Genomic DNA, 21,633 nt, shown 5'->3' with positions numbered 1-21,633 from the left:
GATGTCATGTGATTAAATCACCAGGAATACATCCAACCAAAATTGGCAACCCCACTACCGAGACCCCATAAGAGCGTGTGCTTGTTCTGAGCTGAAGTGGGGGTGAACTTGAAACCCCTTGGGGGTTTCCCCCAGAGCCCAGGCTCGGGTGATCTCCGGTCAGCTTGTTAGCGTGTGCATGAGTGTTTTTAATATTGTCTCTCGAGAGCTTTTCCTTTAAGGAGAAAAGCAACTGGCTGGCATAGGATGGCAGTCATGTCGGCTGGCACAGAAGGGAGAGCAAGCAAGGCCCCTAAGCCAGGGGGGCAGGGAACCATTCAGCCTGGAGATACACCACTCAGAAGGGAGCAAGGTGTGTTTCCACCTGAGACAGGTGACAGCCAGGAAGCCGGGAACCTGAGGGTGGGGGCCTTTGCTGGAGGTGCAGTTGCCCTGAGCTGCACCCATCTCCCAGCGCCACTGGCCTAGCTCCAAACGAGCCATGGAGGATTCTCGCTTGCTAGCCTGTAGGGGCAGAGATTAGGGCTGGGGATGGCCAGCACGACCAGGCCCTGATTTGAGATGGTGGCCTGTCTCCCCCCCCACCTCACCCCCACACATGCTTCTGGGAAACCAGCTGCTGGGAGGAGTGGGGGGAAGGGGCAAAGCAGAGGTGCTGACAGATAAAGCAAACACTGAGCCCTTCCTTGTTGGAGCAGTAACTGGGTAACGCCACCGTCACTTCTGCTGTACAAACACCCGCTGGGTTTGAGCGGCAGCAGGGGGCAGGTCCACCCTCTTCCCAGGAGCTGGTGCCCACTGGCATTGCCCCCTGCAGGGGGCACATGCAGCCAGCCACATGACGGGTGCTGACTGGAGCACTGGGCTGAGCAGAGGTGCCAAGGGAAGAGAGGTTCAGAGAGGCGCTGGGGGGGGGATGGCATGCAGGGACCGAGGTCGATTTTGCAGGTGTTGGGACGAGGCTGCCCCGCCCGGCCATGAGCACCGGCTGACGCGCTCCACAGCTGGCACCATTTATGCCCAAACCCCAGAGGAGCAAAGCTTTGTCTGGCAGCATGTTGGGTGCAGAGGACCCATGCCAGCCTCTCCGCATCCCGCTCCCACATTGAGGAGTGAGGCCCTCACACCCCCACTGCCCATCCCCTCCCAACCCGAGGGAGGTTAATCATTCACCGAACAGGTGGCCAGGCCTCTGCGCACAGGAGGTGCCTTGGAGGGGCCCTGCCTGCTAGCTAAACAAGTGTGCAGAGCGAACAGGGAAAGGATTTTCAGGGAACAGTTCAGTTCAGGGCGAGCGTGGGACCTGCCCAGGCCTGGAACTTTCTCATCAGCTGGGACATTGTTTTCCTGCTCTTCAAACATGGGCTGGCCCGTTACCCATCCCCGCCTGCGTCAGCCTGGCTGCTGGTAAGTGCTGGGTGAGGCATTCGGGCTGGAGAAAAGGTGACACGACTGGCCTTCCTACCCATCCCACTGGGGCACGTGCCTGGGAGAAGGGCAACAGCTGGCCAGCACCAGGGGCACAAAGTGAGTCAGAGAGCGAGGGGTCCTGCTTCCAGCTCCATCCGAGGGAGCGGTGGGGGGAGGCGGTAGGATGGGGGGGCTGCACGGGTGCCATCAGCTGCCTTTGACCTCCACATCCGAGTGGTCAAGGCAGCAGGCAGATCCGCCACAGAGGGCAGCGCTTGCAAGCAGGGAGGTTGGAGAAGTGGCTGGGTCCTACCCCGCGTGGCATCCCGTGAGCTAGGGCAGGAGGGTAGGTGCCACCCCGCACCACCCCCTGCTTGCAAAGCAGCAGGGCTGAGACTGGCAGGGGAGGGGAAGGATGATTTGCTCGCTCCCTCCCCGCCCCATCATTGCCCTCTGTGGGGTAGGTGGGTTCTGGCCTAGCTCCCCCCAAGCCCCAGCAACACCTCCCTGGAGCAGACACCTGGCTTTGCAAATGATCCCCCCCCCCCCATCGCCCTGTAAAGGTCACGCAGCCCCAACTCAGACAGGTGCTGCCCCCTGCTGCCAGACCACAGCATTGCGTGCACACCTGGCTTGGTGACTTCTTCGCCTGGAGCCCTCAGGTCACTGGTAGCTGCAGCCCCTGGTGCCCGTGCGAAGGGAAACGCCAGGGCACAGACCCCAGACCAGACCAGACCAGTTAGGGAGCAAGGGGGTGTCAGCGAGGAACATGAGGGCGTCCCGTTTTCTGAGCCGGCCTGTGGGAATTTCAGCCATGAAACGGGGCTGCATCCCAGCCAGCCTTAGATGAATGAGCTGCAAGTGGGGGCTTGGGGGCCTCCTGGTGTAACTGACCCCTGGTAAGGTCCAAAGGGGTGGGGACCAACCCAGGGTGGCTCGCAAGGGGCCCACACGATGCAGCGGGAAATGCTTGTTTCCAGATGGCGCGAGGCCTGACAGCCCGGCAGGAACACAAGCTGCTCCGGGGGGCAGCTCGCGGCCCCACCGCAGTAAATTAGACACAGGAAGCGGACTAGTCCAGCCTGGTTTATTGATACAAATTGGATCATGGATTGTTTTCCCCCCTTTCCCTGGGGAAATAGGGTCCCCCCACCCCGTCCAAGAGGGGGCAGGTGCTGGGGAGACCTTTACCCCACAAGCGGAGGGAAGTAAAGTGAATTGTCTCGTTAGGAGAGAGGGTGGATGGGCTCCAACGCTGCCACAGGCAGACAGAGAACCAGAGTGAGGTTTCGTTAACCCTCTGCTCCCCTGGCTCCTGCGCACGGCCACGCTGGGGGGCTCACATCCCCCCGAACGACCCAGCCGGGGAGTTCCAGGAAACAACATGGGCTCCTGGCAATGATGGCCCCAGCTGTGCCCTGAGCCCAGCAGGGCAAGGAGAGCATGCTGGTGAACGACTGATGCAAACGAACTGAGCCACCACCCCTGGCCCTGGGGAGGCGGCAGGCCATGCTGCCCAGCTGCATCACAACTCCTGCCAGGTTTAGCAGTGGAGTGGGAGGAGCTAACCAGGCCCCGCCCCCAGCTCCAGGCCAAAACCTGCCAGCAGCTGCAGGTATTTCTCCATGTGCAGGGCCCTCGAAAAGCCAGGGGCTCCAGCTCCACCCTCCCTTTGCCCAGGCACCGCGGACACGTGGGGGAGACCCCCTGCCCGCCCAGCCCAGCCTGCCCGCAGCACCCAGCAGCCTGCCCCTGCCACCTGGCCTCTCCGCCGGGCCCAGCTCCCCCGGGAGTCCAGCTCTATGAAATGTGCAGGCCCCAGAGCCCCTGCAGTTTGGGGCCCTGCTGCTGAGGGAGTGGACGGCCGGCAGAGTGCCCACAGGTGGGGACTCACCATTATTCTCATGGGGCGATGGGGTGGTAAATGGACCCCGCCAGCATGTGCTAGACGCTTCACATGGGTGCAGATGCAGCCCACGCCCACCCTTTCTTGAAGGGATCAAAGAGGATGCTCCTGCCGGCCGTTACCATGGAAATCAGTCAGTCCCTCTCCATCCTCCTAGCAGGAGCCACCCCAGACAGAGCCCCCCCCACCGGCCTGTCGGGACAGGAGGGATCAGTGCCCCCCACCCCTGAGTGCTGACGGGGGCCAGGCCCCGCTGGGCATCCTCCGGAGAGGAGCCGTGGTGCCTTGGTTACTAGTCGATAGGGTGACCAGATGTCCCTATTTTAAAGGGACAATCCCAATATTCGGGGCTGTCTTACGTAGGCCTCTCTTACCCTGCCAACCCCCGTCCCTATTTTTCACCCTTGCTGTCTGGTCCCCTGACCAGTCAAGCCAATGGGACATTCGGGGGGCGGGGGGAGGGGGTGCTGCAGGCAATCGTCTGGCGGCCGCTCAGAAATCCAGCTCCTCCGAGTCGGAGCTGCCGGCTGCCGGCGCCTCCTCCGGCCGCTGCCCCCACACAAAGCGGTAGTTGTCCTCCAGCTCCTGCTGCCGCCTCCGCTCCTTGTGAGCTTCTTCCGTGCCCTGGATCTGGAGAGGCAAAGAGCAGAGGCCCATGGAGGCACTGGGTGGAGATCGACCCTCCCACCAGCAGCGGGGAGCTCTGCTCCAGGCCCCCCGTCACCTCCCGCCCTAGCCCAGGGGAGGAGGGCACTGCCCCGTAAGGCTGGGCTCCAGGAAGAGAGCCACCGATGCTGGCGAGATCACCAGCAGGGAGGGTAAAGCTGGGATCACTGGCTGCTGGGGGACAGGAGTATCTGGGGTCAGGCTCCCTGATGGCACCAGCTGGAACCTGGAGCAGGGAGACCCCCAGAGTAGATTGGCCAGTGTCTGGGGGTCGAGACTTTGGGGGCAGAGGGGACCTGCCTGCTCTGTGTGGTCTAGGTCTACTTGATCCTGCCTCAGTGTGCGGGGCTGGACTAGCGGACCTCTCAAGGTCCCTTCTACCCCTAAGTTTCTATGATTCTGTAATACTGAAAATGTCTCATTTTACTTTCTAGTCATGAAAACATTTGCTCTGTCCAGCTCTGCTCGGGCCCTAGCTCCCACTCACTTCCCCTGATACAGCCGTGTAGCTGGCTCATGCCCTCCTCCCCAGAGGTGGCTGCACCTCTGGGGCATCTAGCTGTTGTGAAGCAAGGAGGCTGTGTAGGTGAACGAGCAGCAACGTCAGGACTCCTGGCTTCCATCCCTAGCTCTGCCGCCCACTCACTGGATGGCCCAAGGAAAAGTCACTTCCCTTCTGTGACTCAGTTTTCCCCATGGGACCTGCCTTGCACGGGGATTAATCCATTAGTGGCTGCAGAACGCTTGGATGCAAGAGGCAAAGGCCCCGCCCACAAGCCACAAAGGCCCCGCCCCCTGTAGCATGAGACTTGCTTTCACCAGGATATTGAAGAAAATGTCTTTGAGGTTCTTGGTGTCCTCATCCGACAGCCAGTGGGTATCGTCCTCATCCCCAAAGCCCCCCGTCGTCACGATTTTGATCTCGATTTTACCTGTTGATCAGCGCCATAAGCGTTAGCCCTGGTCTAGGCTCAAAGTTTGAATCAACAGCTCCAGCGCTCAGTGGTGTGAAAACTTCACACCCCTGAGCGCCGCAGCTATGCCAGCCTAGCCCCCAGTGGAGACACGGCGGGGCCGATGGGAGAATGCTTCTGTCCACCCAGCTGCTGCCGTGCGAGGAGGGGAAATTTCTCTAGCGACGGGAAACCCCCTTAGTGGTGCTGCTGCAGCCCCCCCGTAGGACAGACGGGCCCTTAGCGGGTCGCCAGCGCAGGGAGAGCTGCCGAGGCCTTGGCAAAGGGCAGACCCAGGTGGCGCCGGTCAGAAAACTGGTCAATGCTAACGACACCAATTCAATTAGGGTGCATCGTTAACACTGCCCCCCCCACCCCCAACTTGGTAAGGCAACTCCCATCTTTTCACGTGCTGTATATTTATACCTGCTTACTGTATTTTTCACTCCATGCATCTGATGAACTGGATTTTAGCCCAGAAAAGCTAATGCCCAAATACATTTGTTAGTCTCTAAGGTGCCACAAGGACTCCTTGGTTTTTTTCCTGATACAGAGTAATCTGGGCTACCGCTCTGAAACCTGTCAGAAGACAGGCTACCGGGCTAGATGGACCTTTGTTCTGACCCAGTCTGGCCGTTCTGACAGTCCCAGAAGACAGTCTCATAAGCAAACTAGGAAAATCGGGTCTACATGAAATTACTAGAAAGTAGAAAGACTGTACACAAAGAGCAGTTCTCAATGGTTCACTAACTGAGCGGGCAGATCTAGTGGGGTCCTGTGGGGTCAGTCCCATTCAATATTTTCATGAATGACTTGGCTGGAGAGCATGCTTATAAAATGCGCAGACGTCACCACGCTGGGAGGGGTCGCTTGCACTTGGGAGGGAAGGATTCGAATACAAAACGCTGCCGTCAAATTGAAGAAGGACTGCTCTGAATCCAACAAGCTGAAACTCAGCACGGATAAGTGCAAAGAACTTCACACGGGAAGTGCGGGCGGGGGGGGGATGGAACGCACAGCTACAAAATGGGGATTAAGTGGCTAGGCTGAAAAGGATCTGGGGGTTAGAGCGGATCACAAGCGCAGCTTGAGTCACCAGCGTGACGTAGCTGTAAAAAGGGTTAAAATTCTGGGGTGCATTAACAGACGCATCAGATGCAATGCACCGGGGGGTTGTCCGGCTCTACGAGCTGGAGTACTGCATACAGTTCGGGGTGTCACACTTTAGGGGGCACAAATTGGAGAGAGTCGAGAGAAGAGCAACAAAAACGAACAGGTTTAGAAAACCTGACCTGTGAGGACAGGCTAAAAACTGGGCACATTTAATCTTGAATTAAAAAGAGCCGAGAGAGGACTGGATGACAGCCCCTCGTGTATCTGGGGACTTATCGAGAGGACCCATCGATCCTTCTCCAAATCCACGGAAGGTAGGACAAGAAGCAACAGGTCTGATCTGCACCAAGGGAGATTGAGGTCAGATGTAAAACTCAAAGGGGAGATCGACTCTGGGACAGGCTCCCAAGGAATCCCATCCTTGGAGGGTTTTAAGACCAGGTTGGAAAAAGCCCTGGGTGGGATAGTCACGGGTTTATTTGGTCCTGTCTCAGTGCCAGGGGCTGGACTCTAAATGACCTCTTGATGGCCCTACAATTACCAGCAGAGCCCCTTACACCCCTGGGTTTATTCAGGTTCCCCCAGTAACCCCAGTCCCACTGCTCCTGCCCTTCTAGGGGCCCCAGTTCCCTTCTCATCAGGTCCAGCCCTGCACCAGCTCAGCCCCCTCTGGACGTGGCTCCTGAGACAACAGAAAGCGATCACTAGTGAATGGCTTACGGGAGCCCCTTCCCCTCCACCGGCAGGGCCTGGTCCCTGCCCTCGGGAGCTCCGATCCCCAGCCCCCTGGCACAGCAGTACCCTCCCCTCTGGCCAGCATTACCTTCCGCTTTCAGGCCCTCTCTCTCCAGCAGGTCCTTAACCACATTCTCAATGTGTCGCAGCTGCGGGTTCTCGCTGCCCATCTCTCTCACCCTCAGCTCCTTCTGCAGGGGGCTGCCTGGCTTTATCCTCGTGACCCTGACCTTCACATGCCCGTCCGAGTCGGCCTCTGAGACAGAAGGTTACAGAGAGGGACTTCAGTGCCCAGGGCTGGCACCGCGGGGGGCAGGCGGCTCTGTGCGCTTCGGGAGCTATGGCCGAAGCGGTCACCGTTCACAGGTGTGTAAGTGCAGAGGCCAGGCCGCTGAGGGCAAATGCTGACAGTTACGGCCCCACTTTGCCAAGCCGCCTGGGGTTCCCACCCCGTTTAGGCATCCCCCTCCGGGATTCCCGCTGGGGTTACGCAGCCCCAAGTGGCCATCAGAAAGCACTTCCCCAGACCGGTGGTCCCCCTGCCCACGGGCACTGTGTTCCGGTGTGAGAGAAACAGCAATTCCAACCCCTCTGCTCAGCTCTGAGCGTAGTACAGGGTTCAGGCCCACTGCTGCCCCAACCCGGACACCATCCCCAACTCTCCCCTGGGAGATCTACCGGGGCAATGTCCTGCTGCACAGGGGGAGTGATCCCCAAGCTCAGCTCCAGAAGCTGTGGGGGCGGGGAGGGGGGAGAAGGGAGCTCTGAGCAGCCCTGATGCGAAGAGTTCCTCAGATGGGGCCGGGCCTGGGCCAGATTTCCAGACACTACACCTTTAAGTGCATGCCATCGCACCTCCTTGAAGATGACACGGGCAGAGCAGCCCAGGGGTGGATATAAGCAGCCCGGGGAATCAAAGAACCACACGCACACCTCGGAGCATACCAGCTGCTTGCTTATCCAAGTGGTTCGCGCTGCTCCTGGCTGAGTCTCCCTCGCCCTCCTCTTCCTCCTCCTCCTCCCCTTTCTCGGGCGCTTTGCCGCCATCCAGCTTGTCCATCAGCTTGTTGAGGGTGGAGGCCAGTGACTTGGAAGCGTGGTTCCGATCAAACTCGCCCTTCAGGCCCTCTGTCTCCAGCTCATCCTCCACCTGGGAGCGGAAGCCGTTATCTCCCACAGGCCAGGTTGAGCCACAGAGCAGCGATCTGACCCCGCTGATGCCAGCCCAAGCCCTCACGGCCTTCCCCCAACAGCGAGGGCACCTTGCCCTCCGTCCTGGGGCACAGTGGCTAGGGAGTACCATACCGGTGTGGCTCCGTCACCCCCTAGTGGCTAGAGGAAATACTGCCTCCAAACCTGATCCCTTTGCCCATGCCGTTAAAGCCAGAGGTTTGGGGATCACTCCCCAGTGACCTCCCCAGTGTCATGGCTACAAGTAACGGTGCCAAAGGAAAAAGGTGGGAGAGGCCACTGGGAGCCTGGCACTGGCAGAAATATCCACGTGCCCGTGGGGCATGAACGCTTCCCGATACCCTTAGGATGGGCAGCCGGCACATGGGTCTCCCTGCACGGCCCCCGCGCTGCGAGGAAGGGGCGCTGCCCATGCCCCAGCAGCCTTCCCGACAGCAGCAAGGGTCTGTGCCCAGAGGTCGGGATCCAGCTGCACCCCAGGGAGGGCAGAGAGGAGACAGGGCTGAAAAGAGGGGACACCCCAGTGTCAGACACGGGATGAGGGGGGAGTGGGGAGGCAGGGGCCACTCCCTCAGTCTCACCTCGTCAATGATGTTGTCGAACTGCTTCTCCATTTCCATTTTCACCTCCTCCTTCAGCTTGGCCTGCTCCGAGCTGGGCAGCAGGATGTCCTCCAGCTCCTCCTCAAACTTCCCCAGCAGGTCGTCGTCCTCCTCGTCATCGTCCTCCTCCGGGCGCTCGCTCCCAGCTGCCGGAGCCTCCTCGGTCCTCAGGGCCTCCTGGCTCTTCTCCAACTCGCTTGCCTTCTCTTTCCCCTGGGGGGAAACAGGCATCAAGACACTCCCCACACTCAACGTGTTAGAACGGCCACATGGGGTCGGACCAAAGGTCCCGCTAGCCCTGTATCCTGTCTTCCGACAGCGGCCAACGTCAGGTGCCCCAAAGGGAATGAACATGAATCTCTCTCAGAGCTGGCCTGTGTAGTCAGGGAGGGTTAGCATCCCAGAGGGGGAAACTGAGGCACAGAGCAAGGCCAGGACCAGCTCATATTAACAGAGGGAGTCAAAGTCAGCGCTAGATCAGGCCTACCCCCGAGCCAGGTATCCAGTTGTTAACGCTCATTACCTAGGGTCAACAGATCACCTGCCCATGAAGGGTGAGTGCCGTGGGCTAAGAGCACCGATGGAGAACACCACACCAGGCCCCCACGTACCTTCTTGGTGCTTTCCTTCAGTGCCTCGATAAACTGGACTAGATCCCCTGGGCTCCGGATCACTTTGAAGTGGATTTTTTGCTGGAAATCTGAAAGAGGCCAGAGAAACAGGAACATCTGAGGCTCTGTGCTGGAAAGAGCCAGTCCCCTCCCGGCGCATGCAGATCCAGCCCCTTGCCGAGACAGTTCTGAAGGAGAACCAGACAGAGCACCCTTGGGATTCCCACGGGGGCACAGATTTTAACCCCCAACGTCCCAGAGCGCCAGGCACTCTGCCAGCGAAGGTTCATCCGATCACTCAGGGAGCTGACGCACCAGCTCCAGCCTCCTGGCAGAGCAGGAAGAGATGTCCACCTGTGTTTTATCAGGGCCCTAAAACGGACTGCTGGCTTCGTGGCCAATGGTTTGAGCACCACATCCGAGATCAGGATTGCAAATCGCAGTCACACTCAGTAGATGTTCTTTGGCTTGTTATTGCCAAATTTACACCCCGACACTGAAGCTGTGCCAGGCAGGTTCCCTGGGGTTTATGCTCGGGTTTCACCCCCCCATCCCCTTCTGGGGTCAAAAGCATAAGGGCACGTCTACACTGAGACCACAGGGTGTGATTGTAGCCGACATATCCCCCCCCAGGATTCCCCACAACCTCCCCTGTGGAGTTATGGCCCAGAGAGCTTTGCCCCAGGACTCTATTAGACACTCACCAGCCTGGTGATCATCTGCCGGCTTCACAGCGTACTCGTCCTCCTGCAGCGGGGACGAGACCAGGAGTTTAGAGCGACACGGGGGACTCCAGACACAGCTCCCCCAGGGACGGGGGGGGGGGGGGGGGGGGGGGCGGGAAAATTACTCAGCCATGACTGTACCAGCTACAGCACCGGGGAGCCGCACTCCTGATTTGCCAACCGCAAAGCCACTGCTGTTTAGCCTTGTCCTACCCAGGCCAGGCAACAGGGCAAACTGCTCCCCAGCAGCGGGGCTCAGCAGCAGCTCCCGTGGGACCCCAGGGGGCTCTGCTGGGGAGCGCCTGGCTGGGGCAGAAGGGAAGACAATCGACGTGCTGCTCAGCAGCACCACGTGGTGGCAGACCCAGGATCACTAGAGGAGTTGGCGGGGGCTCTGCGTCAGCGAAGTGAGGGGGAGCCGCTGTCCGCACCCCACGAAGCGCGGAGCCTTGACACAGCTGCCACAGGCCCCACCCCAGGATGAGAGCAGCGGGAACGGTGCCCGGCATGGCTGCGCCAGCTTCCTGGCTCAGACCACAGCGAGCCAGCAAAGCCAGAATGCATATGGGGGGCACAGGACAGAGCTGTTACCTTGGTGTGGTCCGGCAGGTCGCCTGCCCTGAGTGTGCTATCCCCGAAGTCGGTGTCTTCCCCTGGGCCAGCTCTGGGGGTTTCCCTGGGAGCGGCTGGCACAAACCAAGGAGAAAACGTCACCACGGAGCCGACCCACGCAGCTAAAGTCCTGGGGAGGCTGCAGAAGTGCTCTGGGCGCCGGGGCAGCCTCAGGCCCTTGCGTGAGCTTCCCACGTTCCCAGTCTCACCAGCCTAGGCAGCCGGGAGCCCTCCATCTCCCTGCAGCCACCCTTGATGGGAGCAGGATCTCGCCCCGGCCCGCCCAGCTGTTTCGCTCTCCCACAGTGCCCACGGCACCTCGTCAGCACTCAGCGCGGTGGCTCCTGAATGCGGAGGGGAAGGCCCTTGAGCCACGTGGCCCCACCCACGCCCAGCGCGCCCCGGCAGCGCTAATGCTGGGGCACCACCAGATCCTCGCGCGCCCCCACAGGGGTGTGAGGGGACGCCTGTGCCCTTTCGCGGGAAGCCGGCGGGGCCCCCTGCCAGGCGCACCAGGAGATCTCAGCAGAGCGCCCCGAGCCTGGGCAGCGGACAGGGCTGTCCACAGGGATCACGAGCACCCAGAGATCAGTGCGAAGAAGCTCCCATACCGTCCGCTTCCTGCTCCTCGTGGAGGGGGTGGGCTGGCTCCACACCTTCCGGGTGCTGGGTGGCAGGGTTGGGATCACGCTCGTTCCACAGCCTTGTGTCCAGGGTCTTCAGCTCCTCGGAGAGCTCTTCCACCTTGCGCTTGGTGTCGACTGCATTGGCCAGCATAGATGGGATTTGAATCACCACAGAGGCCCTGCCCACCCTGGGGAAGGAGGGGGCGGGGCAGACCGAGAACCCGCCCAACCCTGGGGGGAGGAGCAGCCCGAGAACCCGCCTACCCCAGGGGTGGGGCAGAAAGGGGGAAGCCTGAGGGAAGGAGGAGGGGGGCCAACACCAGGGTGGGGAGGAGGGGGCGGAGCAGCCCGAGAACCCACCCACCCAGGGGTGGGGCGGAAAGGGGGAAGCCTGAGGGGGGGAGGAGGGGGCCCACCCTGGGGGAAGAGGCGGGGGTGGGGCAGCCCGAGAACCCGCCCTACAGACGGTTGGGATCAGCTGGGCTGGGACGAGCCCTGACATGAGCTGCTGTTGCAGGCCCTGGGAGGGGCTCAGATTTAGACCCTGTCCCCCCGCCCCCCCAGATACTCACACACTTGGGCTTGGACATAGTCCACATACTGAGCCGGGCTCAGGGCTGGGTGGCAGCGGATGGCCTGGGGGGTGGCCGTGGAGGGCGGTCGCAGGAAGGGGTGGTGGCAGATGCGGGTGGTGTGAATGGTCAGGACATAGGAACAGGACTGCGGCTCGTCCACCCGGGCGATGTAATCCCCAGAGCCCTCTTCACACAGGAACTGCCGCCGGGAGGGGGGGGGGGGGGAGAAACAGGGTTAAGGTGACCTGGGGCTCCCGGAGAGTCCCGCGAGGCCTGCCGGTCATCCTGCCACGCCCGAGGGGCTTGTCCGCCTCCGCCCCTTCCCCACGCCCCCCCCAGTCACTGCTGGCGTTTTAAACAGCGGAGAACCCAGGCCACAGAGAGAGGCTGCCCTGCCCCCTCTGTCTTCAGGGAGTCTCCCCGGCTCACCCCAACTCCAGAGAATTGACACCCCCCACACGCCACTTACCCTGACTTCAGCTTCCCTGGGCTGCCCGCTCAGGTCACACTTGGAACCGTTGCCGTACATCTGGCTGTGGTACCGTTTGAGCCTGTGCTGTTTCGAAGCCTAGGAAGGTGAATTTTGGACGAGAGCATTAAAGCTCCCAACTTCACAGTCCACACTCCACACGGAGCTGGACTGGGGGCTGTCTCCGGGGATCTCAAAGCACCCCACACACCAAGCCGCTCGGAGATAGTTGGGAGATATTCCGCTGGGAGATAGTTGTCCCATTTTACAGACAGGGAAACCGAGGCAGCTAAAGTTACTTCCCAGGTCACATAGCGAGTCAGTCTCCTGCTCTGCCCATCAGGGCCCACTGTCAGGAGGGTAGAGCTTGCAGGGACTTATGGCGGAATTGCATGCCCTGTTTGCTAAGCCAGCACTAGACAAACCCCCAGGCAAGCCCATCTCCCTTCTCCCAAACCTAGAGCACCAGGGGGGTCACACTTCAGCACAGCACAGGAGTCCAAGAAGCACCAACCTTTGCCGTCTCGTTGTCCCAGTCGAACGCCGACTGATAATACCCGAGGTAGAGGATGTCTCCTTTAATTTCAGACTCTGGGAAACAAACAGCGACACAGAGTGACCCACGTTAGAGCGTGCTAAACCCCTGGGGGGCCTCGGCGGGAGACACACACACACACACACACACCCCAGAAGGCTGGCCAGTGGCTCCAGCACTCGCCTGGGACTCGGGACGCTGCTCTGCCACAGACTTCCTGCGGGACCGTGGGGACAACAGCATTGCCTGCCTCAGTGTGAGGACAAACCCACCGGAGACATGGTATCAGGAGTCCTGTTAATTCCTCGCCCTGACACGGTATCCCGTCCCAGATCAGGTTCAGGGGAAGGGCTGGATGCTGGCCCAGTCTCTGGGGGTAAAACCCCTTTTGCTAAGGGCACCTCACCGAGATCAAACACTGAGCGTCTCTGCCCACACTGCACCCAAGCGCCCCGCACAGAGATGCTCGGCAGCTGCACTGGGTGTGTCACTTTCCACCCAGAGGAGACCTAAGGGGGCCACCCCTTGTGCAGCTGGCAGAGGGGTCAGAGGTGCAGTGAGCCCACACCAGTGACAGGGAGCCCCAGAGGGGGATTGGATACCGGATGCCATGGGGGTGGGAGGGGATCTATTGAAAGTGATCACAGCAGAGAAGCCACGGCCCCTGTGCCCTTTATCTCCTGCCATCTACCCGGGCACAGCTGAGGCGGGCACACCAGGTTCTTTCATATCCCGAGCGTTGAAATTGGGCAGCTTTCCCATCTCCCAGCCAAACTCACTGAGCGAGCCCAGGCCAGGCACCCTCAGAGATGAGCGGCTGGACGCGTTCTCGGGTGAGGGTGCCTGTATAAATCCACCCGCCACCCACACCCCCCCCTCCCGCTGGGGCCCCGCAAACAGCCAGGGGATGAGGCAAGGGGAGGGTTACCTTCGACGTGGTATTGCTGGATGTGTTTCCCATAGCAGAACTCATACGTCCACCAGTCCTTGGTCTGGGAACAAGGCAGCGGCAACAGGGTTAAGTTCAACGAAGCCCCCGCACCCCAAAACCTTCACATGTACCCCAAAACCTGCCATCGGCCATGTCCCCAGCCAAGATCCTGTGGAGCCCAGAGATCACCCCAGCACTGGTTGGAGCAAACCCATCCTCCCGTCCAGGCCTCGTTGCAGGCCGCGCCCTCGAGGGACAGCAAAGCCAGCGGTGGCTCTGTCCGGCGAGCATTTAAAGCTACAGCCCGGAGATGCAAACCCTTGGGCCTTTCCTTGCTCCGCCCGGGATCTCCCGACTGTTTGCATTCTGAGGGAAGCTCTCACACCAACAGCCAGGCCCCCGGGGACAGCTGACGTTGGCTGTTGCTGGGCCGGGGGGGGGGGGGGGGGGGGGGGGGGGGGGACACGACACACACCCTGCATGTTACTGGCTTGCTGGGATCAGGTGCTCTGGACTGACAGCTCAGCGAGGAGACAGCCCCCCGGAGGAACCCCTGAACATCAGCCCCCTCAGGACAGGGGGCCAAGAAGATGGACGCAATTCCCTCAGCCTAATTAACAGCCGCCGTTTCTGAGAACTGCAATGGAGGGGGGCCGGGAAAGGGTGGCCAGTGAGCCACAGACCCGGCTGTGGGCACCACAACCCCTTGGCCCCCTGCATTCCTCAGTTCTGCTCCCGGCCCACAGCGCGCGGTGGCAGGCTCACCTTTACAAGGCAGGGAGCAGCCTCCATCGGCCTCAGCAGATCCGAGATGCCCAGCCCGTGGTAACTCTGCGGCGGCTCCGCAGCGTCCTGGTGGATCCTCACGGCGGCGGAGGGCAGACGGCACTCGTACGTCTGCTTGTACTTGGACGAAACGATCACCACGTCCTCTGACTTGCTCTAGGAAAGCGCAGGCGGCGAAATCAGCACAGGAGAACAGGGCCCGCGCGAACGGCGGCTCTCCACGCAGGCGCTGCTGGCCAGGACACCGAGTGCTACAACCCAGAACGGGATGCCGGCAGCGGGCGATCCAGGGCTGCTAGTCTTAGTGGAGGTCCCATGGAGCAAAAAGGTGCCACCCTGGTAGCTAGATGCTCTGCCTTTCTCTTGTTCCTGCCATACCAGGATTTCATTAAGCCTCGGGCAGCGTGAGGCACACGCCCCCCATTTTGCAGGCGGAGGAATTAAGGCGCAAAGGGGTGACATAACAAAGGTGTCCAGGTCAGTGGCAGGACTGGGAATAGAACCCAAGTCTGCTGCTCGCCCCTCGGCCAAACTGAAAGGAAAGACTCTTCGGAACCCAAAATCCTCCCTGAACCCAGCCCAAAAGCTGGCTCTTCTCCACCATTCACCGCGGCGGCTCTGGCTGCAGGAGAAAGTGGCTCTGCTTAGCTGCAGCTGTCCCCCTGAACCCATTTAAACGGGTGCAATCCCCAGTGGGGAGGCTGCAACCCATCCCTAACGGCCTCAAGCTAAACTGGAACAAGCAGCCCTGAAATCTAAAGCAGAGCGGCCATGAGGGAGGTGGTACCAATTTCGCTACCCTGCTTTGACAAAGCAGCTTTTGTTAAGCCAGTGCTGAGAATGTCAATTCTGAGAGTCAGTGTTGCCTAATGGGTAGAGCACTGAATTTGGACTCAAAAGACCCAGGTTCTAGTCCAAGCTCTGCCAGCGACCTGCTGGGTGACCTTGGGCATGTCACTTCCCCACTCTGTGCCTCAGTTTCCCCATCTGTGAAAGCGGGTTAGCAACACTGACCTTTATAAGCCATTTTGAGGTCAGCCACTGCACGGTGCTAGGTAAGAGGTAGGTATTATTTCTGACAGGACCCTCTTCACGTGGCATATGTACAGACCCATCACAATGGGGCCCAGCTTACTTTGAAACCCAGCCCCATTCCAATTCAGCCAACCTCTGCTCGTCAGTGCCAGGGGAAGCATGGGACCACTGGCGCCAGCTTGCCCATTCAGAAAATGCCCCGCTTGTAGCGGTGGCTCTCACCTGGCTATCCCCGCAGGACACACCAGGTCTGTCTGATGCTGCGGGTTTTAGGCTGTGGCGGATCTCACGGGTGGATTTGTAACTTGCCCACTGCCCCCCTGCAAAGGGGCTGTCCCTCTCTGCGCTGACCTTGATCAGAGCAGGAAGGAGTCCAGTGGGCGCGAGAGGGGGTGTACAAACAGCAGAGGTTAAAGTGCAAACGTGCAATGGATGGTGTTGGCAGAAGCATCACGCCCCAGGAGCAGCTGACGCCAGGAGGTTCATTTAGCGCCTGTTTCAAGTTTCCTGGGCAGCTTTGCCATGTAAATGCAGCTCCCCCCACCACCCCTGTAGGGAGCTCCTGGGCACAGGAGGTGGGAAGTCAAGGCCCAGCCTGGGAGATCCTTAAATACAAAGAGAGGCGTCTCCGTTAGCCTCAGGCTTGGCCATCTCAGGAGCAGGGGTTTTCTTGAGACTCTGGGGCAGTTTTAGCGGGGGAGGCTTTTGGGGTTGTTCAGACTTTGCCCTCTTCCCTGCGCCAGCCACCTATTTGAACCCTTCCCGACCCGGAGCTCCGGCTCTTTGGGGCCACTGGCAGCAGAGCTGGCCAGGAAACAAGGCCTTTGAAATGAAAGAGGGGTTTTTTGAGAATCGGGCATCAGGGGAGGAGCTCCACAAAGTCCTGGCTTCACGCAGTCCCATGCCCAAGGAGCAGGCTACCTTCATGAGGGTAAAAGGTAACGAACCCAAACAGGCTGCGTGGCACCTAGAGGAAACCGACTCCCCTTGGGTATCAGCCAGAGGGCACTGGGGGTCATTTGAGAGCAACAGTCCCTCTAACACCAAAGGTCCTGACCTTAGGACACCCCCACAAGCCTTGCTGAGGCCCCCTTTGCTCAGGGGTCAGCTCCCAAAGTAAGGGATCTGGACCTGGAAACCCTCCTCCCACCTTGCTGGGCTGGCTAACTCGGGCAGCCGCCGGCAGGATTCTGAAGTGCTTCAAAACTCCCCCCCCCCACCGAGTTGCAGCCCCCTCTGGGGCAGGGATCAGCAGAGCACAGCACCCTGCACACAAGTGGGAAAGCTCGGCGGAGGACTCCAGTGCCAACCCCTCAGCCAATGCATCAGTCCGCATGGCGGTGCACTAGGAACCTAGACACCAGGGCACCTGGCAGCCCAAAGATCCGCTTCTGCTTTTAATAAAGAGAAGTTTTGGTTTCCATGCAACTGCGGAAGCGTAGGAGAGACAGCTCAGCCTCAGAGAGAGACACCCAAATCTAGCCATGGGAAGGGCTCGAGGTAAACAAGAGTAATGAGGAAGTGCTACGACTCCACAGGCAGGCTGTCACGGGGTCCCCAGACGATGCTTGGGAACGGCTCCCCACGAAGCCAGGCAGGACTCTGGGGAGTCTCCTCTCTGGGAGCAGCCTGTCTGCAGGACACACAGCTCACCCGGCTCCACCTTCCTGGGTCTGACCTCGGAGCATTCAGCATCCTCTGCCCCTCCCTGCGCTTCCCACAGCGAGTCCGCTCAGGCGGGGTCCGGGGGGGGCCAGAGGATCCTGCCCCCCAACTCCGCAGTCAGACAGGACTCTCAGCCAGCCAGTGAAACAGAGGTTTATTAAACGACAGGAACATGGTCTAACACAGAGCTTGTAGGTGCAGAGAACTGGACCCCTCAGCTGGGTCCATTTTGGGGTCAGTGAGCCAGACAACCACTTCTGCCCTTCACTCCATGTCCCAGCCAGCCCCCAAACTGAAACTCTCCCCAGCCCCTCCTCCTCTGGGCTTTGTCCCTTTCCCAGGCCAGGAGGGCACTGGATTCCTTTGTTCTCCAACCCTTTAGCACTCACCTTGCAGGGGGGAAGGGCCAGGCCATCAGTTGCCAGGAAACAGGGTGTCGGCCATTCTCTGTGTCCAGACCCCTGCACACACCTGCCCTCCAGGGCTCTGCAATGATCATACACACCCTTACCCCACCCCCTAGATACTTAAGAACTGCTTAGGGGAAACTGAGGCACCCCCACACTATTCAGAGGAAACATTAAGAACAGTCCTGCTTCGTCACACAGGCATCTAGGAATAGACAGCCTGCCATGGAATTACCAACCCACATCAGCCATCCCACACACACCCCCTCCCCCCACACCTTTCCCCAGCCTTTGTCTGATTTCTGCTCCCGTTTTTCAGGGCAGGAACTGCACCACCTCCATATGCGTTCACCTCTGGCGAGCACCGCTCCAATCTAAATAAATCTTCAGGCACCAAAACGCGTGGGCTTTATTATATATATGTAGCCCAGTAGCATCTACAGACCTCAGCCAAGATGGCAGCCCCGTTGTGCAACACAGGGCAAGCCACAGTCTCTACCCTGCGAAGATAAAGGGCGAGAGAACCGGAGTACTGGGGAACAAAGCAATTCAGGCCCTGCCCTACAAACAGATTTTATTCTGGCATAACTACTTCGGTTACGGGCAGCGATTTCTTCTTTACCAAAACAGTTTGACCCATATGACGCCTACAGCAGATGCATACTGGCACAGCTTATGCCCTTAAATTGCGTCCACACTGGGGAGGACGGGGTGCAACACGTTACCAATACCTGTATCATTTGAACGGTTCACTACCCAACTCGTGAGTTTAGATGAGGCCTACGTGACTTGCCCGGAGTCATAGGACTCGTCTTCGAGTTTCCGCCAAAGCAAAGCAGCCACGTGCAGACGAGCTGGCTCTAGTATTTACAAAGCATGAAGTGCCCAAAATAAAGTGCAGGGTGACCCATTAGATTCCTTTCCAGCTCTTTAGTAGCTGGCAGGAAGCTTTCAGGATGCAAACACAAGCCAAAAACAGACACTTTTATCCCAAGTCTCCCTCTGGGCCAGCGCTGTGCATGAAGAATCAGGTGGCCTTTTGCTGTCAGAAAGCGACAGCGGTTTTAGGGTATTTCCATCTGTCTTTGCCCTTCTCCCCAACCCTTCCGGAGTCGTCGCTGATCCCGAGAGGAAGGGAGCCAGAAAGCAGAGCCAGGTGCATGCGGCCGCGCCAGAATTAGCTATTTCAAAGCACAGGGGAGATCGATAGCATTAAACCACAGCTCGTAAGTCTGCCGGTCCCGCCCACGCGCCCCTTTGTCACAAGCAAAGAGGAGGCACCAGATGGTGGAAGTCCCAAGTGCAGCCGTTCGACCTCTGCCAGAGAAGTAAACACAGGCACCAGGGGCAGGTGCGTGCGGGGGGGGGCGGACCGGGGGGGCGTCAGCTGTGGGGGGGGAGCGGGCAGGTGCGTGCAACGGGGGTGGACGGGGGGGACAGGTGCGTCCGGGGGGAGCGTCAGTTGCGGGCGGGGGGGGCGGCAGGTGCCTGCGGGAGGGGGGGGGGGGTCGGATGGCAGGATGCTGCGGAGTCTGCACAGGGCAAGGGCGAGGGGCTGCCACAGCCTGCGCCATGATGGGGTGGATAGTTGGGAACAGAATAAAGGGGCCTTGTTTTCTAGGCGCACCAGGTCTGATGTGGCCCCAGGATGGGGGGGATGGGATAGCTGATGGGGAGTTCTGCATGGGCCTGGCCCCTTCACTTCACATCGCTTGCTAACCAGGCCCTCACCCAACCCACCTCCCCTAACACCCCTGCTCCCCCAACTCAGCCCCATCACCTCCCACTCCCCTGGGACATCTCTGCCCTTGGCCCCTGCTCTCCAGCCCGCCCCCCTCCTCTTGCCCATTTATGCCCCTGACCTGCCCACAACTCCTCAACCCCCCTTCACCCACCTACCCCACCCCAGCCCCCCTCAAACCCCAGTCTTACTCCTACCTAACACTCCCAGCATTCCCCCCCGCTCAGTGCCAACTCCTACGCCAGGTCTCCCCCCTCTGCTCTCCCTCGACCCCAACAGCTCATTCCCTGACCCAACCCCCACATAAACGCTGGTCCTGGCCCCCCAACTCCTTGGGTCCACTTTGGCCCCCACACATTCCCCAGCTAACTTGCACCCTGGCCCAGCCCCCCCACCCATGCCTGTTCAGCCCCCACACATCCAACCTCACTAGTCCCCCAACCACCTATCCAGTGGGGCCCCATCACCTCCAGCCTGACCCAGCCCAGACGCTCTCACCCCTCACTCTGGAACCCCGGCCCATAGGTGCTGGATCTCAGGGGGCTGCCGCACCCCTTGGCTTGAAGTGGATTCCACCATGCCCAGGGTTTACAGTTTGGTTCAATGACTCTCAGCCCCCGCCCCCTGTACAAACTGTCCCAGCGGCCCTGCCCTGGCCCCTCTTCCCTCCTCCACCTACAGATACCTACCCGCGCCCCCCAGCACGTACCTGCCGGCCCCCCCAACACGCACCTACCCGCCCCCCACTTCTCCCATCCGACCCCGCAGGTGCCCCCCGCAGGCACCTGCCGCCCCCCCCCCCCGCAGCTGACGCTCCCCCCGGACGCACCTGTCCCCCCCGTCCACCCCCGTTGCACGCACCTGCCCGCTCCCCCCCCACAGCTGACGCTCCCCCGGTCCGCCCCCCCCGCACGCACCTGCCCCGCCCGGGCCGCCCCCCCACGCCCCCGCACGCACCGGGCCGCTCCCCCCCCCCGTCCGCCCCCGCCCCCTCGCACGCCCGGCCCCCCCCACAGTTGACGCCCCCCCGCCGCAGGCACCTGCCCCCCCCCGGGCCGCCCCCGCGCACGCACCTGCCCGCCCCCCCCCCCACAGTTGACGCCCCCCCGGGCCGCCCCCCCGCCGCAGGCACCTGCCCCCCCCGGGCCGCCCCCGCGCACGCACCTGCGCGGCCCCCCCCACAGTTGACGCCCCCCCCGGTCCGCCCCCCGCCGCAGGCACCTGCCCCCCCCGGGCCGCCCCCGCGCACGCACCTGCCCCCCCCGGGCCGCCCCCCCCGCACGCACCTGCCCGGCCAGCACGGGCTCGGCGGCGATCTCGATCCCGTACTTCAGCTCGTTGAGCTCCTGCAGGTTCAGGCTCCCCGCGGCCCCGGGCAGCGGCCGCCCCGGCCCCAGCAGCGCCAGCACCAGGAGCAGCCCCGGCTCCGGGAGCCCCCGGCCCCGCCGCGCCTCCGCCATCTTCCCCGAGCCGCCTGCCCTCACCGCTGCTTCCGCCCTGCTCCGCGCCGCCGCGCTCGGGCCCGTCCGCGCGGCCGCAGCGAGCGCTGCCAGTGGGCCGAGTCTGTGCCAATCAGCGGGGCTGACTTCTCATTGGCGAATCCTCTGGGACGGCCCATAAGCAGCGAAGCCGGAGTGGGGCTGGGACGGGGCTGGCATCTGGCGAGGGCGGATTGGGCCGAGTCAGCGCTCTCGGGAGCCAATCATGAAGGCGAGGCCCGCCTCGTCTGATGACGTCATCAGGGCTCTTAAAGGGCAAGAGCAGCCCCGAGAGAACAATAGCCCTGTGGGGGGAGGGAAGATACATTGTATCTCACTAACTGGGTGGGGGGGGAGCCAAGCTGATTGGTTTGGGGTCACATGATAAAAAGGGCCTCCCTGGGGCCTGGGGCAGGTGGCAGGTGCTAGGGTGGGGCCCTGGCCAGGTGAGGTGTCAGTGGGGAGTCCAAGCTGCAGGGAGTCCCCCCAGGGGGCGGGGGCTGGGTGTTTGTGGGGCCCAGGCTCAGGGGGTGGGTGATGGGGCAAGCCCTGGGGAGGGGCGTAAGGCAACAATGCGGGCAAGGGGTGGCGCAGGGGGCAGGGGAAGAGGGCAGCCCAGCTGCCATGGTGGGGCAAGGTGTGACCCATGTGGGCTGGGAGCCCCCTGCGGACCCTCCTGACGAGGGGGTGTGGCACCCTCACCGGCACCGGGGGCTTGTCTACACTGCAGCCACGCGTAGACACTTCTTACCTCTGTTGGTGCAGCTCATCCGCCTCTCCCAGAGACGGGAGCTAGGTCAACTGAAGAATTCTTACCTTGATCGAGCTGCACCTACCCTGGGGGTTAGGTCAACCTAACGC

The 21,633-nt window shown here is 61.1% G+C and overlaps 1 protein-coding gene across 3 annotated transcripts; it reads right to left on the bottom strand.

Annotated features, from left to right (window-relative positions):
• Positions 1-2,483: 2,483 nt before the first annotated feature.
• On the bottom strand, positions 2,484-20,769 carry OS9 (OS9 endoplasmic reticulum lectin). 3 transcript variants are annotated; one of them, XM_048832108.2, is made up of 15 exons: positions 20,581-20,769; positions 14,426-14,602; positions 13,658-13,721; positions 12,709-12,785; positions 12,195-12,293; positions 11,723-11,924; positions 11,136-11,285; positions 10,504-10,598; positions 9,892-9,934; positions 9,188-9,276; positions 8,556-8,789; positions 7,729-7,933; positions 6,872-7,039; positions 4,796-4,914; positions 2,484-3,946 (listed from the first exon to the last, which is right to left on the bottom strand). In XM_048832108.2, the coding sequence occupies exons 1-15, from the start codon at positions 20,752-20,754 to the stop codon at positions 3,809-3,811; spliced, it is 2,034 nt and encodes a 677-aa protein (XP_048688065.2). In that variant the 5' UTR covers positions 20,755-20,769; the 3' UTR covers positions 2,484-3,808. The 3 variants fall into 3 exon arrangements, with proteins under 3 accessions (XP_048688065.2, XP_048688066.2, XP_048688067.2); XM_048832109.2 differs by having other exon boundaries at positions 4,802-4,914; XM_048832110.2 differs by lacking the exon at positions 4,796-4,914.
• Between the last annotated feature and the right edge of the window lie 864 nt (positions 20,770-21,633).

Source organism: Caretta caretta, chromosome 20 (genome assembly GCF_965140235.1).
Source record: "Caretta caretta isolate rCarCar2 chromosome 20, rCarCar1.hap1, whole genome shotgun sequence".
Lineage (NCBI taxonomy): Eukaryota > Metazoa > Chordata > Testudines > Cheloniidae > Caretta > Caretta caretta.
The sequence above is the reverse complement of the archived record's forward strand: the minus strand, read 5'-3'. Positions and strand labels throughout refer to the sequence as shown.